General features: G+C 37.1%; 1 protein-coding gene across 4 annotated transcripts; it reads left to right on the top strand.

Moving 5' to 3' along the window:
• The first annotated feature begins 1,690 nt into the window (after positions 1-1,690).
• LOC107217591 (galactosylgalactosylxylosylprotein 3-beta-glucuronosyltransferase P) lies at positions 1,691-18,586 on the top strand. 4 transcript variants are annotated; one of them, XM_046739784.1, is made up of 6 exons: positions 12,455-12,678; positions 13,353-13,569; positions 14,061-14,287; positions 14,896-15,280; positions 15,997-16,154; positions 16,800-18,586. In XM_046739784.1, the coding sequence occupies exons 3-6, from the start codon at positions 14,072-14,074 to the stop codon at positions 17,196-17,198; spliced, it is 1,158 nt and encodes a 385-aa protein (XP_046595740.1). In that variant the 5' UTR covers positions 12,455-12,678; positions 13,353-13,569; positions 14,061-14,071; the 3' UTR covers positions 17,199-18,586. The 4 variants fall into 4 exon arrangements, with proteins under 4 accessions (XP_015510659.1, XP_015510660.1, XP_046595740.1 ...); XM_015655173.2 differs by lacking the exons at positions 12,455-12,678; positions 13,353-13,569 and adding an exon at positions 1,691-2,178; XM_015655174.2 differs by lacking the exons at positions 12,455-12,678; positions 13,353-13,569 and adding an exon at positions 5,832-5,850.
• The last annotated feature ends 12 nt before the right edge of the window (positions 18,587-18,598 follow it).

Here is an 18,598-nt window from a genome sequence, read left to right on the forward strand (position 1 = left end):
TAACCGTACTATAGTAATAATAGTTATATCGATATATAACGAAACTATGTATTATAATATTACGTAAACGATTGTTCATTGATAGGTATAACTGTTAATTGTTCAATTTTAATAATAAATATTATAATAAATTATATAACAGAAACTTAATATATAATATATAAAGAAAAAATATATATATATATACTTGTCATATTTACGATTATTGAAATTATTATTACTGTTACTGTATGCATGTATATTATATGTCGGAATAAAAAAATATGAATAATATATATATATATATGTATATATCATTCGTTTACAATTATATGTATACATATATCTGTGTGCAACACATGTATACCACGCATTACGCCGAAATAGCGAAAGTATAAAATTAACGGTATCTAGATTTTTTATTTGACGAATTTTCTAAGTAAATAAAGAAAAGAGTATTTCGATTTATCGATCTATAGATACGCTATTTCAATCAAACAGAAGGATAACTCTCGCAAATGAGGGAAGGAAATTTTTGTCTGGTATTCAGGGTTGGAATTTTGGGGGTGAAAATATGTAAGATGGAACAAAGCTGAAACCCGTAATAATTTCCAAGGTTTTGCGTGTGCCGGCGATCAGGCGCCTAATTGGATAAACAATCGAGAAAGTATGCGTACAACGACGTTATTATTGGGTTCAAATTGATTTCGGTCTAGCTACGATAAATTCCTAAGAGCCGAAGGGCGCAATAATTGCGAGCCCCGTGAAATACTTTGGCGATTAAATTTCGCAACAGGATATGAATGATTCGTTGATTCGTATAAGGTAAAATTGAGGATCGGTTGAATAAGATTGAAAAAATTTTAAAAAATTTAAATACACGGTGTTTTGAAATTGGCATTATACATGTAATGTTTTTCGATTTTTTTCTATACGAATAGCCACGATTCGATTCATGCTTATCTACTCGTGTCTATTTTTTCTCTCGATTAGCAATCTCTTCAATTATGATCTCACTTTCGTTTGCACTTCTCTTTAGAAGCTTTATGCCATGATGCGAAACACTCTGGTAGCTACGAAAGTCCTCGCAGAATGACCCTCGAGTACAGGGAATAGGATCAAGGATGCTTGCGGGACCCTGAAACCAATTCTCTGAATCGTTTTGAAATTGATGTTGCCCAAAAAAAAAATTAAAAATAAAAAAAAACGACGAAACTTATTGGCATTACTTCTAATCATTCAGACATTTTCAAAAACCGATTTTCGTCATTTTATTTTCGCATATTTCGAAATTTCGATACATCAGCCATTCGAAATATTAAACCCTTCCAAGTTTTGATCACCGCCCGTAATTTATACCCAACAATATATCAATTACGTTAAACTCGTCATCAATCTACGGTGTATTGTAAAATTTCTTTAAACGAAGCAATAAAACTAATACTCACTTACTTACCGTGATATCTTCGTAAGAGATTTCAACTTTATTCATTTAAAAAACTTGTTTTCTCATCTTTTTGTTTCGTTCCAATTCGTCGACCCTTTTTTTTTTTTTTTTGTTTTTTTTCCACCTTCTAATTATATGCTTTTCTCCCGCGCATCTTACTCCGCAATAAAAATCACACCTTCTTATTGTTATATCCGACAAGGAAAAGAGCCGGCTGGTGTTGTTGTTGTGCACATGCGCTCTGAATGACGTAATATTTCCGCGCTTCTCCTAATGGCGGTCGAGGTTTCCGTGCTTGTCGAAAGGGGATGCCAGTACGGGACGTTTTTTTGTCGTCCCCCCCCAGAGACAAAATAGCCGTATATTCAATTTTCTCCGCCGGGCTTATAATGACCACTGCGTATCGACACGTGGCTCGTTACAGGCGACCGTTGGTACCGTTTTCTGTTCACGCCAATTGACACCTTACACGGACGTTGTTGTTTGTCAGAGGTCAGTTGTAAAAAATCGTGCCGCGTTTACCGGGCAAAATAGACGGAGAATTGACTGATGAAAGAAAGGCTCAATACCATTGATAATAATGATGATAATAATAAGAGTAATAACAATAAGGTTAACGATTAATTAAGACGCGGTAAGACTGAAAATATACAACCGGAGAAATGGAAGATCGAAGAAATGTGACAACAGCTGTACGTTTTGAAGAGTATTTGGTCACTTGGAAATTGTCTACAATCATGCCTCACTTTACGGTAAGTAATTAGGTGCGCGTGATAAACTTATATTTATATACGCGGTTTACATCGTACAATTTTTTTTTTTTTTTGTTTTCAACAACTCAAAAGTGAACGGTGACGCTGTTTTTTAATTAGGTGAATGAAAAATTGATTGTTCTCGTTTCGCGTCTCACAGATGATGAACACTTTTGAATTATTTCACGTCAGTTTCTTCCTCTAATTGAATTGAAAAAAAGCAACATTTTTCACTTGGTTACAATTAGTGGTTGGTATTTTCTTGGTTATTGTCATGTAAACTGGAACACTGTGTTTGGCTTGTAGGTATACTGGACTGGGCCAAAAAAAACTATAAATTATAGTATATAATAACTGCACAAAAAAATAACTTGAGAAACCGATTTTTTTTTACTATTTAAGTTGGTAAAATACGGTAAAAATAAAAATATGTAGATAAAGAGAGGTTTTAGCTGGATAATATCGTAATAAATTTCGATTTTTTGAAAAATATTTAGCCATCTGACGAGAAAAAAAAAAATATTTTCAACATTTAAGTCTTAAATTTGTCAAGCAAGTGAAAAGAATTATGTCAAGCGCAAAATCAACGGTTAATTACTTTTGAATACAATTTCAATGTCGAATAACTTTTAAAGGAGTGAATTTCATGAAAAATGTTAAGAGACCTTTTTTGTAGAGCATCAAATTTTCCACAAAAAAAATGGCTTGATCTATGAAAATATTGATTTTTCTGGTAATTACAAAAATCAAAAATTCAAACAAAAATTTGAAAAAAACAAATCAATGTTTAAGGCACGATTACAAGGAAACGGCTCGATCTACGCCAATTTACTAGGAGAGCTTTTTTGTAGGAAATTTAATTTCCCACAAAAATATTGATTGATAAAATTTTTCAGATTCATAATTGACGGATTTTGGGTAAAAAAATGCGGTAACTGTTAAAAAATCAATAGCTTTAACGATACACCCCTTAATATTAATATTAAGGGCTCAAACTTTCAGGATAATTTTTATTTGTCCTCATGAACAATGTTTTCACAGTACCATTAAAAAAAAAATTCTTCGTTTTTTTGTGGCCCAGTCTAACGTATACAATAATAGCGCTAATATTTTCAAAATTATCTTGTGACGAAATTATTAGAGATAGACATAGGCTCTAGCGGACTTTTTTGTAAAGCTCGTCGAGATCTAGAAAATTTTTGAACGTAACTTTCTAGTCCTCTATCTGTAAGACTTTACAGGGTGGCGACAATTTTGCTCGTATAAAATTCCCTGACTTTTCCTGTAAAAAAATTCAGAATTCGCTGAATTTTTAACAAGAAACTTGGATAATCTTGGGCAGTTTTTATGATCAAAAGCTCCGGAAACTGTACGCCTTGGGTATATAAATTTGGGTCTAAAAAACACATAATATTGCTTCGTTTTAGACACATAATTAGAAATTCAACAATACCATTTCCGAAAGTCAGTTTAATTGAAATTACGAAGCGCAGCTGAAGTTTGTAAATGATTCGTAAAAAAAAAAGTACGTTTATTCCCGACTGAATCGTAAAGTTAACTTTGTTTACCTCAAAAGTGGGACGACAGTGGTAAATTTTTTTCTAAAATGATAATTCAAAAGTCCCAATTTTCAAATAAACATCATGGCCAGAGTTGAGTGGGAAATAAAGTCCTACATTTAACGCAGGGTTAAAAGTCAACTTTATTCCCTTGTCACATAATGTGCTATTTCCCCTATGAGCCATCATAATTCCCTGACTTTAGCGAGCGTTCGCATAAGTTTGTGATCCTTTTTCGACTTGGCTTACAAATATCGTTACATCTCCGCAATTAATGATGCGATTGTAACGAAATATGGCCTAAATTCTAGTCAGTCGCTGTGGCTATCCACAGAAAAAAGAAATAAACAAAATCGGTTTAGTAGTTGAGGAGTTATAAGCGCTTGATTTCTTTGTGACAGAAGAAAAAAGTATAATATATTTTACGGATCGCGGGGAAAAAATGCATTGCAACAACTCGTAATAACGAGACTGATTTGAATAATGAAAAATTAATCTATAGCTCGAGATTCGTTATCGCGAGGCGCTGGATAAGGTTCGATTTATTATAATTTTACCACGTTTCAGAGTTCTACGAACGGTTTTAAAGCCACCCCTGACACGCGATACCATCATAATCCCGTTGCGGAAAGATATCAGTGAAACGAATAATTTAGCCATAATAATTCAGGCCCGTGTTGTAAAAGCGCCGTATTCATTTTGACGACTGGTAAAAATTGAGACGAAAAATTCGTTTCAAATTGGCAAAATTAAATTCGAATGCGAATATTATAATTTAATTTTTATTTTTTAATAATAATAAGAAAATAAATCCTCACTGTTTGAACAGAGAATGTAAATAAGTGAGAGATATTTTGCCGCAAAATTATTCGCAACTGTAAAGCGTGACGTTTTTTGTTTTTATTATCGATGCACCGGAAAATCGCCTATTTCAAGAACACGATTACACGTCTGAAAACATAACAACGCGGAATCTTACATTCTCTAAATTCTTCAACATTAGAAAAACAAAAGTCGGCCTTCACTTTGTATCACAGATTAAAATAATTAGTATAACGTCGACTTTATTTTTATTTTTTATTTTTTTTTTTTCTCTCTCTCTCTCTTTCTCGGTGTAATTTAAACCCGTCCATGTATACACGTATTTCTATCTTTTTATAGGTACGTGAAATTCAGCTTACAAATAGCTCATTTCACACGGTATATAGGAAGAATTACGCGCGATGTTGAAAACCGGTTTTATACGCCTCTGTTTGTCTTGGACTGTTAGCGTCACGATTTACCTGTTTCATTTTTATTCATAAAAATTTATTAAAGTTGTTAAATCGCACAACGTATTATACCAATAAAAAATATTAAATAATTCGCAGCAACTCGTGGTAAAAAATTATAACAATTTTTTCTACCATCATCGATCGTGCGAAGGATATTACATTGCAAAGCAATACCTATAAAATCCTTGGTCAAGGGATAACGATGTAATAATCAATTCGCGTTCTTGTCTCCGTTGAATCAGCGGTTACCAATGATTCAAATTTTTTATACGCATGAATTTATAACGTATGGTTTATAAAAGTTATCGCATTCTATGCCATTATCTGACTCTGATTGAGCGCGAAGCGTTGTCGCAGAAACAGGAAGACATTTCGGTAGTGGGGTGAGAGGTCTTCTGACGGGTCAGCTAAACGCATCGCCTGCACACATCGTATGAGGAATAATTTTACAAGTCACGCGGAAAATAATTATTCGTGAAGAATTTTTTTCTTTCCCTCCATTAATCAGTTTCGTTCTATCTGTAGGTAATCGGGGAAAAAGGTTTCGTTACAAGAGAAATTCACAAATATTGAATTGGATTTTATAACGTTTCGAGGTTCACCTGTGCACTTATAAAAATTGTCGGGAAACCTTGAAGTATAAAAAAAAAAAAAAAGAATTACGGTAATATTCTTGAGGTGTATAGACGGAGGACCTAAGTCGTATAAGAAATTGGCTTATACATCCGTCACCACTTGTTCAGTGCTAAGGAAATCGAACGCTAATCAATATATGAACTCTTGGATATAACCTTCGACAGGTGATCGGAGAACCTTCGAGACGGCGAAACTTATTACAGGTAAAAGAATTCAACGCAAATTCACGTAAGTTTTTTGTTTCTTTGAAGGTGAAAAATTTTCTTGTTACAACTTTTTTTTTTTTCTTTTTTTTTTTTACTCATCAAATTCGGCTCTCTCGAATTTTTGTGCTGAACTAAATTAGGTTAGAAAATAAATGATCAAATCTGCGAACTCGCATATTCAATGTTTCAATACGAATTATTGCGAATATTATGTTTTCTTTTTTTTTTATATTCAAATTTTTTTTCTACGATTTTTTAAATTAAATGTATGAATATTATACGCTGCGAACTCGTGTATTCGTTTTTCATTATTCTCGAGAGGTGCGAAATATGCGTTGGGTATAAGTAGGCCGTCAACTCGAGTAGCTTTAAATTGAAAATGGAAAATTGCTGCAGCATAAGGAGCGTGAGGATGAAGGGAAGAGAGTAGGAGGAAAGAAATGAAGACAAGTTTAGCGGTCTAACTTGTTTAGTTGAAAATTTGTGACCAGGTGGTAAATATGAAGAAAAACATTGGTCGAATGTCGGTCAATGATATAATTTACCATGTGAACATACCGACCATCTTCAAACTAAAAAAGATATAACAAATGCTTAATTAACTAGTCATTCGCTTATCCTAGACTATATCTGATTTTAACAAGATTTGTCGTTTTGTTTAGTCAAGTTAAACTTACGATCATACTTGTGATTTCTTAAAAAATATGTATCAGTAACTAGCATGTTCACAGTACTAGAGTTTGTGAGTTAAAATTTAAGAATGATACAACAAATATCTGTTACAATATGTTATTTTGAAAATAGATTTAGATCGATTTCCGATCACTTCCTTCCTTCCAAAATGGCTCTATAATAACATCAAAGTCAGAAACGTTGTCAAATAATTATTAGTAATCTGTATCCATGTATTTGTAACTAATTTAACATCAACTCGAGGACAATGAACGTCGTTCAAATGGTAAATTGTTTAATTCACCAACGTCCGACGAATTTTTTCATCGTAGTGTAAATTATCCATCACATGCTAGGCGGTCATTAAAAAAAGCACGCGTTATTGCGAATGAAAGCTCATTCTACATCAACATCTTTTTTCACGATTCTAAACAGCGAGCCTCAATTTTAGCGTTTAAATTTCGCGACATTACATAATACAATTGAATTGTCATCAGAGTGCCATGCCGAGAAAATCTGGGGGAAGTGAATCGACTTTATGAAAATGCTAAATCCAACTCTGAGTACGTGAATGTTCCTCAAATGTCTGTACTTGAATGATTGCGTACCCGTTCAGGAATAAAAAAATTCTCACGGCTACTCTTCAATGCCAATTTAGTTCCTAACTACGTCATGCTTACGTCATGACATAGATTGAAACGTTACACCATGAATTCGGTGTAACTTTTTTTTTTTTACTCAACTCGTAACGTGAGATTAGAAACGGACGATTCTGAACCCTCGGGATGCAACGTAATCGATCCTAAACGAGACGTAAAATTAATAAGTGAAAACGAAACGGTGCGAAAAATTTGCCTTGTCAGATGAGAATGAATTTTTGCTTTGACAGCCAAAATTATGTTACCGTGAGTAAATCTTGGCATTATGTTTTATACACGTTGTTACGGCGCAACGAAATAAATAATTTCAATTATTTTTTAACACGAAACAAAAATATCCTGCCATCCTTTCTACACGAAGAAACGAAAAAAAGGAATTTCATTCAAAACCGCAGGAAAAGAGGGACACATGAAGGTTTTTAATAAAAAAAATCTCATTTCAACCATATTTTTTATTGTAAAAGTTACAGATTTTACTTTGAAACAGTGGTTTTCACTGTTTTTTGTGTAAATTCTGCATTTTACGAAGGATATCTTAATAAAATACCTGATGTGTCCCTCTTTCCTTGCATTTTTCAGCAAAATTTGCTCTTTTATGCTCTCTGTGTACGCATAAGTGTAATCAAAAAAAGCGAAATCAATTCTACACAACTCTTGTCTAACGATATATATTTCTTTCTCTTTTTTTTTTAGTTTTTGATGTATCAATCAGTCGAAAAAGACTCTTGACAATCGATTTTACGACATAATTCTTGGGTTCCAAAAAACACAAAAATACTGAGACTTGACTCGTATGAAATTTTCTACAAAACGTGCTAGATGGATATCTTTGAAAGAAACCAAAAATTATTTCTCAGTATAAGTTCTGAGAATCAGGGAAATTCGTTAAAAGTTTGCAAACTTTATAGTATTTATGCGAAAGGAATAGTAGGATCAGCCAGTTGGTAATTCGATATTTTCACACAGAAGGTCTTGATCCTTGAGAATTTTCCTTTTTGACCCTTTTCACGAAATAACTGATTTGCTTATAATTGATTAGAAAATTTTTTACGACACATACAACGAGCTAAAAAAAATAGTTAATGCAAGATTATTTATATAAAAGACCCAGCTGCGTGACGAATCCCGAGACAAGAAAAGTTTATTGGAAAAATTAGACTCTGATTTCCGAAATTTTCTCGTGTCGAAATTGTTTTCCGCATGTCGTGTCAATGTATATATAACGCTGCAGTATTAACCTTGCGGGGAGAAAAGGAGAGAGGAGAAGGGAGCGAGTTGCATCGATTTCTTCAGCAAATTCAAGCGAGGCGAAACCAGCCGAAGGTTTATCAGGGCCGCGCTTGGATCGGAAGCTCTTGAAGCGTTTTCTCGCAATTGATTACCTAAAATTAATGCAATGAAACAATACCGGCAGGAAAATGAATTTCTGCAATTTTTGCATATAATTTCTTTCTTACTTTTATTGAGTGGATTCTAACGAAATATAGCATAAGATCTGCCCAGACGTTGTAGCTATACGCAGAAAAAAAAATAATCAAAATCGGTTCAGTAGTTCTCGAGTTACAAGCGAACTTACGGACAGACGGAAAGATTAAATAGAATATCTATGTGCCGGATGAAAAGCACGTATTTCAAACGATAGATCGAAAAAAATGATAAAAAGCGTATTTGTCGGAAGAAAATGCTAATTCAATGTTTAGTTAGTCGTAAAATTTTCATAAATCTATAATGTAACTGATGTAGGAATGAGAATGGAATCAAGAATTGAAAGAACACAAACGAAAAAACAAAAAAAAAAAATTGTCGCAGCGAGACATAAGCTTTATTTTCTCGGAAACGGCTGTCTATTTGGAGTCTCTGCTTTGGGAAATTCAAGTCCGAGTCATGGTCTAAACGCGACCTAAGTTTCGTTGAAATCGGTAAGTGTGTAAGGTCTCCTTATCGGTAAAGCCGCTTCCCCAAATCCGTCCGCAAACATCATCCCCACTCTACCCACTCAAGACTTGTCACGACGCTTGTCGAATTCCGAACTCGACGCTCTCACGACGAAAGTTGCGCGTGGAGGGGATAACGCACTGACCGGGATTATCTTCCCCTACAGTCCCAAGAGGGGCCCTACCGAGAATATCGAATGTATTATGATTATTAAGTGATGATGAGGTGTTGACAGCTGTCCGGTTCACATATATCGAAGGATCGAAGAAGAGGAACGCCACGGGTTGAGGAAATCGGTACTATACTAACTCTGCGCCGAAAATGGGCCCAATTTTTGCTGGCACTCCGACTCAACCTGCTTACCCTGTCAATTCGAGTCGATCAGTCAAAGACCCCCTGCCTTAAACAGTCACCCGAAACATTACGGCACTTCGTAAGGATCGTAGGGACTGAATGAATAATAAAATGGCGCCGGCTAATGAGATCACCCCATCACCTGAGGAATTAGCTTGTTCCCAGCGCTTAACGGTTAATTTCAAATCTAACGGTTGATTTGAAACCGTCGAACGTCAGTCGGTACAGAGTAGCGAGTGAGTTGGAATTGTAAAATTGCAAGTAGAATATAATGAGACCACGATGTTGACATTACTTCACCTATTAGTCATGTTACAGAGCGTGGACTTTTGGCGTAGGACACAAATGTGCGAAACTAGAGAGACGATACTGACAATGAGTGGCGAGTCCCGCTATTCCCACCCGACCCCCACCTCGCCCGAACCTTCGCAATGCTGTGTCGATCTCTCGCCGGACAGAGTATAGATAGGAGTTGGAGGGGCCTTATCGTGGCGGGAAACGGTGCTCGATATGAACATGAGCTGTAACTACGGTTGCCGGAATCAGAGGCAGGGATCGTTTCGTTGTTAGAAAAACTCTCGGTGGACGTAGAGAGGAGATGATTGCATAATTACACCGCGTGGCAAATTGGGAGCATGGAAATTAAATTTGAAAAAAAAAAAAAAAGAACAAGAAACAACAGGCAACATACAATGCTTCGTACGCTAGGTACAGAGATTTGAGGGGCTGCAATTAATTTCGTTAGCTCAGCGTAGCAATTATTATTAGTGTATAATTGCAGCGAGCTGTAAATTAAAACGCAGTGGAGAATTTTCAACTCCTGCATATACATTAGGAAACGTGTTGACCCTACCCAGGTATGCTTTTCTCCGTCGTGAGTACAGTACGAGATAAAAGTATACAATGTTATAAGGTAAAGAAGCAATTAGCGACGAAAGATTTCGAGCGTGTTTTTTTTTCTCTCTCTTTTTCATCCCTTTAATTACGACGAAAATTATTCTTTCTCACAATCAGTTAGAAACAAATCGAATATATCTCTTAAGGCGAATAGTGACTAGAATCAATTTCTCAATTTTTAGTCTCACTGTAATGTGAAAGTAGAAAAGAAAAAGAAACTTTAAGTTATAGCTCTGCAATTTCATTGTACATAGCTGGATCGGTATAAACGAAGAGAAAAACTGAAATAAGATTACGGGTATTCGCATTTCGACGTATTTAATTACGCGTTGAAAGATGTAGGGTTGGAGAGACGCATCATACGGGTATCGTATGGATATAAACTTGAGCACGATAATCACGATACGGCTGACAATGAGTATAAAACGTCTTGGTGGATGCAAGAAAGAGATAAGGTGACACCTACCGCGGATTAATTCAAGAATATTGTCGCAGTAGCTTCTCTTAGAAATACTTGGGAAATTTGTTTCCCTCGGCTACCTGCACAATTCATCCTGCAACTGTGTAGGTACGCGGATACAGTCTGATTAAAAAGTAAATTGGATGCAGAACGGAATCAGGGAACTGACAGAATTTCAACGTGTATGTTTAACTTGATTCAACTGAAAGTTGCTAAAACGCCAATTTTGCATTTTAACAGTCCGATAGTGAGTGGTTAAAAAATCGGACCTGTTTCAATTATAAATGTTATCTATTATGAATGTGTGTAAATTATCTTCGGGTCACTAAAGTTCTTCAAACTATTGTGATACATGAAAGTGGGAAAAAATAAAGGAGAAAGGAATAAACCCTGTGGTAGCAAGGTCAATATCCAAAAGTGTTGACAATTGGTCGTTTTTTTTCTTTTTTTCTTTTTTTTAATTATTATTTTTTACTCTTCACATTCAAATCAATCGATTTGAAAGAAACTTTTGATAACCTTGATAGGTACCTACGATAATAATTGAATAATTTTTCGTGTTGTTCGGAAAAATTTTTATCGCGAACTGTACAAGTTGACGCCACGGGATCCTCAGCGACGGGTTTAGGAGAAAACGGATAATTGGGTCTATGCGCAAAACCAAAAACATCTCATTTTTCCATGGGTATAAAGCAGAGAAGCACAAAACAATCTCATGATGTTAATGTACTTTTTTTACATAAATAATCGTGTACAACAATGAGGAAACGTTGCTTTCGTCACGCGTATTTGCAATATTCGTTTTCGGCTCACCTACGACTAATATCGCAAACTTACGCTCGGTCCGAAAAGATCGAATTTTTCTCTCGCTACAAAATATATAATTAGAGGCTTTTTTAATTTTCCTCTTCAATTAAGGAAGTTGCTTGGCCGAAAATCGGTACTTTTTATAATATATTGTAACGAACTTGGCGTTAGGAAATAAAATATGGGTTGGTTGAGCATAAAGAAATGATCCAACAGGTATAAATAATTAAATTAAGCAGTGAAAAATATTTTCATTAGCGATAGACGTTCCTTGACGTAAGTCAGAAACAAGACTGTTTTTACAATAAATGTTGGTCGGCGCATCAACCTTACATCATTTTGTGAGATGTGAAAGCTCTTACAATATCTCTTGTCTATGATAATTACTATGTCACAAAAACGGGTGATTTCACCCTTCGTAACCCAACATCTTCCGTTTTGATATTTTTTCAGACATCTCCACAGGTTACAGCAATCGAACAATTTAAACACAAATGACTCATACCTCCGGACATAATGAATATAAATTATAATCGATTCCTCGCCAACTAGGCCGGTTAATTGCTTCATTCGAACACGCATTAATCCATAATCCGAACACGTAGAACACGGTGTATAGCATTAGCGGAGTTTCTCCTCACCGTCGAGATCAATACCCAGTAGGGGGGGTGGGGGGTGGGGGTCGAGGGGTTGAGGACGTGGAGGGGAGAGCGGCGAAAATGCTGAGGATGGAACACATGGTGTCTGCCAGGACGGAGGGTGGGGGGATCGATCGAAACGGCGCAGCCAGAGCCTGCAGCAGTTTCGCGTGTTCCAGAGAATCTCGTGGCCGATGTTCCTCCGCCGGCGTTGCGTTTCGTCGACGCGTTTCTCGGCCTGAATCATGATTTGTGTACTTGCACCGTTTCCCGCCGCCACGACGACACCGTCGCAGTTCGAAACGAAAGGCGGCACTCGCCGCATTTCAGAGCCCCGTTTCAGCCGTCCGATTGCCTCAAGCCGGTAAAACGACTGCCTCCTGAGGTTCTAGGCGTGCGGTCAGTAAGTAGTCAGTACCGCCACAGCTGGTCGGGTAGCGTCTCGTCGCGGCGTCGCTCTTTCGAGGTTTTCGGTAGCAGAGCCATGCTGCTGGCAAAACTGCATCGCGAAATATTTTTAGAGGCAGCGTCGTAGCGCGAGAGAGGCGATCTTGCACTCTTTTCTTTCTACTGTTAATAAAATTGTGAAATAGAACGTTGGAATTTGAGGTTTTGTTTTAAATGATTCGTCGACAGATTATACAAGCGTTGATCGAAATAACAAGCAACTGCACCGTTATACCGGGAGAATTGTATCGGGACATTTAAAAAAAAGAAAAAATAAACAATAAAATAAATAAAGATAAAACGATAGCGGAAAGGGTGGTTAAATCATTTTTCAGGTCAAGGGTGTCTACTTTACCGCTTCCTTTTCTCATGTTTCACACGAACAGATGTACCGTGTAAAGTTATTAAATTAGCTTTGATCCGGTGCATTGCGGCGAAGAGTCGTGTCGGAGGTTCGAAGTTATGTTCCACCGATCTGGGAACGAGTGTTTTTTATTTTATTTTGTCTTCTCGCTCATGCGATGTATCGTATACTATCACGACGGATGGTATTTTTATTGATTGTGAGCTGGGCGGTATGAGTTATCAGTTTCAATTCTGTTTTGGTGATTTTGTCTAATTGTACGCCAGGCAATCATGTTGCACGAGGTTATCGACGGACTGAAGCGGTGACCTTACAGGGAAACCACAAGAAATTATGATAAACGAATTTCAACTGGTATAATTGAGACAAGTGAACTCGTTCAAATTCTTGGCGAAAAGTTTAGCTGCGCACGTGAGACGTTTACGCGCAACTTAAAAACGTCAGATGTAATGCTGCAGGACTGACACACGCATGTGTATTTTGGTAATGCTGCTCATCGTTGTATAAGTTTAGTGCTACACTGTCGATACGCTGAAATCTGAAACAACTATTCTTACACTGACAAAAACATGATTCAAAATTTTTTTCCAACGCGTCTTTTGACCGAATTTAGACAATTTTATTTTACAGCAATGCCTCCGAAACATACTTATGAATTTTTCTGTATTATTCCACCAGCTTAAATATCATTTCATTCTTTCACTGAACTTTGATCTTGAGTTATATCTTCCACTGACTCACCCTTATTATCTTTTATCTGCCACACTGCTACTGTTTCCGGACTGCCTACGTTTCCGGAAATGGTTATGTGCCAGCAATTATGTTCTATGTCTATTTCAGAATTACACTACAGTTTCCAAGCTTGATTCCGACGTCCTTGGAATACGTCATCGTAGAAAGTAGTGGTTCTCATTGGAATGCAACCTGATCGTTCCACGTCCTCGAAACCTCCTTGAACATCGTAATTCTTTCAGGTTCACGCACGATGAAACCGGCTCTTAAGATGGGCATGATTGCCCTCGTCGGTATCTGCCTCGTGTTTTACCAGTATCACCTGTCCTTCGGGATTCGAGTTGATCAAATCCCCGCATTGAAATTTGATTTGAATGCCGGGCAACCCCCGGATGGTCCTGATGGTATACCGGTAAACAGCGACACCTACGGTTGCAGCATCGCGCACCAGAAGCTCACCGAAGAAATGGTACGTGAATTTTAGCACGATGGATGGATGGTAAGAAAAAGAAACCAAAATTTTCCAGGGACATTTGTAGAGGGACCAATCGCTTGTTTCTACAACCGTTTGTTCCTACGTAAAAAATTATAATGGACTTCATTTTGTAAAAATTATGTCAGAGAATTTTGAGATTAATGTTTGTTACGTAAGATTGTCCGCAAGACTCTCTGATAATTCAGGCGAGATGAGTTCAACGATGTAAGACAGATTCTATGAATCCGATGAAATCATTCTCAAAAGATTACAAAAATTTTTTAATGCAGATTCACTATTCGATTTCGATTGAATCTTTGCACATTCGTTTATACATTATTTCGTCATTCGCGGCATCATCATTTTTGGATTGACGAGGTTGAAATTACAAAAGTTATCGTAACGAAACATTGGGCATAAAATCACGATTTTCTTAATTTTACAATGAGCTTTGAGGAATTAAGATTTCGAAATATGAGTGTATTTTACATTATTACGGTCCACTGAATTTCAGACAATTCCAAAATGACGAAATTAACAGTGTGTCCTCAGCATGAATCATTACAATAACGTTACCAACTTCAATATGATCCGGATTGCAGATTCGATACGCGGTGGACGCGGTCAGAAAATCGAACGGCCTCGGGCCCGAAATCGGAGTCCAATTGACCGAGGAAATTCTGAATCAGCTGAACAAATTGACGATCGGTAATCGCGGAAAGGACAGGCTGCTGTCCCAAACCCCTGCACAAACCACCATCAACAGCGTCGTGGCAGCCGCAGATAAATTCGCCGATGAAAACCCCCTCTACGTTATCACCCCGACGTATCGTCGTCCGGAACAAGTCCCGGAACTTACGAGAATGGCCCACACTCTGATGCTCGTGAAGAACGTCCACTGGCTCGTCATCGAAGACGCTCATACCCCCACTCAACAAGTCACTGACCTCCTCCAAAGGACTGGACTCAAGTATGAACATCTCGTTGGTGAGTTTCTCTTCTGATTGTGAGTTATGGTTCTGGCATTTGCTTTTTTGATGACTTTACCCCAGGTCACGATATCAGGTTCAGATCCGAATTAACTTATCGCTACGACATTTGGACAAGGGGGCAACCACTCCTGAACTTAGGTATACAGCGTAAAAAGAGTCCTGTGAAATCGCACAAATTCACTTGAAGTCGTGAAATCATGATGTTAATTAAGGTCACGAAAAGTCACGTGGAGTTATTCAAAGTCACTCGGAATCACTTGAAGTCACGAAACGTCACATGGAGATACTTAAATTTACTTGGAATCACTTGAAGTCACGAAAAGTCACGTGAAGTTAATTAAACTTACTTGTAATCACTTGAAGTCACGAAACGTCACATGGAGTTACTTAAATTTACTTGGAATCACTTGAAGTCACGTGGAATTACTTAAAGTAAATTGGAATCACACGAAGTCACGAAAAGTCATGTGAAGTTGATTATAAAGTTACTTCGAATCCCTTGAAGTCACTCGTTAGGCGAGTCCAAGTCATGAAATCCGGGCGCCAAGTGTCCATGCCCAACTTCAGGAGTGTTCAGACTTTACTCATTGGTCAAAAATATACTATTCCGATAATCAAGGTGTTTGTTGAACCTGTAACAAATGAGTGTGATCAAATCGAAGTCATCGGTTGTGACTTCGGACATTAACCCCCACTATTTTGCCTGTCCAGCCCCGATGCCCGAGCAGTACAAAAAGAAGAACGGTGCAAAACCTCGGGGAGTTTCGAACAGGAATCGCGGTCTTCAATGGATTAGAGCAAATGCGACGAGTGGAGTTTTTTATTTTGCCGACGACGACAATACCTATGACATTAAGCTGTTCGACGAGGTTCGTATCATATAATGTCGAAAAGATAAGATGGTCTTTTTGTAGAGTATAAAAAAAAACTTCATCGAACTTGTCCCATTTATCCGTTAATATTACGCGAACTATCGAAAACTTTCGAGCAGCGGTTACCAATGAAATTACGAATCGGATCCAATCGATTCTAATGCAGGACTCGCATGCAGTTGCATTGTTGATCGTACCGTTCGATATCAGTTGTTGCTATGGAGAAATACCGAAGGTCTTCCAAACCGTGAATCATTCATGACAAAAAACATACCACGTCAGGTGACGACGAGTAACCCTTATTTTCTCGAACCGTTTGTTTCCGTGCAATTCACAGATAATTACAAGCTGCTTTGATTACAATTTCGTAATGGATTTCTGATAAAATACGTATGATTCACCAGACTGAACTTAGTAACGTTAACGTAACGAAACATTGAAACTAAGATCATTGTCTCGAAAATTTGGAACGTCTTTAAAAAAGTTTAATTTTCAAAATCTGAATGCACTCCAGTTTTTAAAAATAGATTACTCAATTCGAGACGATCCTACAGTTACGGAATAATAATTTTTCTTTAAATTTAATCGTTACATTAACGTTACGAACTTCACTCTCATTATGATTCGATTGCATAATTTCAGATCCGCACAACTCGAAAAGTCTCGATGTGGCCAGTTGGCCTTTGCACAAAGTTCGGTCTAAGTACGCCGATAGTGAAGAACGGAAAGTTCATCGGTTTCTACGACGGTTGGATGGCAGGACGGAAATTCCCCGTTGATATGGCAGGTTTTGCAGTTAGCGTCAAGTTTTTGCTTGAGCGACCAAAGGCCAGCATGCCGTTCAGGCCCGGGTACGAGGAGGACGGATTCCTGAAAAGCCTGGCGCCGTTCAACCCGAGCGAAATAGAGCTTCTGGCTGATAACTGCAGCCAAGTTCTCGCCTGGCACACGCAAACCAAGAAGAACGAGCCGAGTGCGGCCCTCGACAAGGAGAAATACGCTTCGACGAATTTGATCAAATTGAAGCAACAAATAGTATGATAAAATGTGAGGCGCGGTATAGCGATAATCGATATCGGTCTCAACTAGACGACGCCGTCTTTGATCACTTTTACACAGACGCGTCGTAAACCTAGTGCCTAAGCTGTATCTTCCTTACTCAAGATATAACGTACCTACACTATAGATACCTAAAAACGAGCAGTGCTATTATTATTACTATACGTTATAATGCTGACATACTGAAATCAGGGTCGACTTTACAATTTGTCTTTAACGAGTCACGCCAACATAAATTAGTACTGACAATGGATACGTTACTATTTGCATGTTGTTGGGTCGAAATGATCGGAGTAAATATATATCGCGGGATTTAATCTCATTGTCAGTGTTAGAATATTCGATTGACGATAATACGCTAGTCGATTTTCGGCAAGTACCGGATGGCTCGATTATTTGTTTTTCTTGAAACTGACTTGTTTTAAATGTTGATGAAATTGATTATAATAATATTTCAAAAGTGATTGCCTGAGGTAATGATGTATCAGGAACACTTGGACTTTGCCATATGGGTATTACATTCTATTACTATATTTTTATACATCTATTAGTAAATTTAAATTCAAAAGCAATATGTTGAAACAATCAGCAACGGTGAGAAAAAAATCGGTGTAATTGATTTTAGCAAAGAACGGCGATAATCTTTACAATACGTGATATTTCTATGAAGCTTTAACAAATCGTGATTCGTTGTACGATTTTTAGAGGTAAAATTTAATCGAGAGGAGATACTAATTCAAAATTCGTTATTCGGTGCGGTACGAATTGTGTTTTATTTTTATTTTGTAAATTAATACCGCGGTTTGTATTTTGAAAACGTATCTAACGGTTAGCCAGTCAACATTCAATTCTACGTACCTATTTATGATTTCATTCCGTCGTAACGTCGATCCTGCTTAGCAAGACCTCATTCGACGCGAGTCATTGCGCATATCAAAGATCGTTTCGTCGGTGAATGCGAGGTTGACGAAGTCAAAAGTGAGCGGATAGATAGGTAGACAGATAGATGGAAGAGGAGATAGATAAATATAAGGGCAATGGTATCTCGTTTTTTCTTGACGAGAATAGAGAGAACAGGACAAAAGGCGCAACAGCCGCGTAACTAATTATAAACGGTAACAATAATTCGATAAAAAAAAGGTGCGATCTAATTGCCTGTAATTTGCGGTTTACATTGGACATATCCGTATAGTATTTATTGTCTGAGAGATGAAATTCGAAGAATAGAATTATGCGTGGTATTAGAATATTGGTAATATTGAAAACGGAAAACGATACGAGAGAAGAAAGTAAATGACAAGATAAAAAAAAAAATAAATAAAAAAGAGTTGAACATTTTTTAGCATTATATTTAGGTAGTTACGCGACGTCAGCGTCGAAAA

Source organism: Neodiprion lecontei, chromosome 5 (genome assembly GCF_021901455.1).
Source record: "Neodiprion lecontei isolate iyNeoLeco1 chromosome 5, iyNeoLeco1.1, whole genome shotgun sequence".
In the NCBI taxonomy this organism is placed as follows: domain Eukaryota; kingdom Metazoa; phylum Arthropoda; class Insecta; order Hymenoptera; family Diprionidae; genus Neodiprion; species Neodiprion lecontei.

What these genes read in the sequence shown, in the direction of transcription:
- LOC107217591 (XM_015655173.2), top strand. Translation starts at nt 14,072, where the DNA reads ATGAAACCGGCTCTTAAGATGGGCATGATTGCCCTCGTCGGTATCTGC. An exon ending in CAAGTATGAACATCTCGTTG is followed by an intron (nt 15,281 to 15,996) that starts GTGAGTTTCTCT and finishes TTGCCTGTCCAG; the next exon opens with CCCCGATGCCCGAGCAGTAC. An exon ending in ACATTAAGCTGTTCGACGAG is followed by an intron (nt 16,155 to 16,799) that starts GTTCGTATCATA and finishes GCATAATTTCAG; the next exon opens with ATCCGCACAACTCGAAAAGT.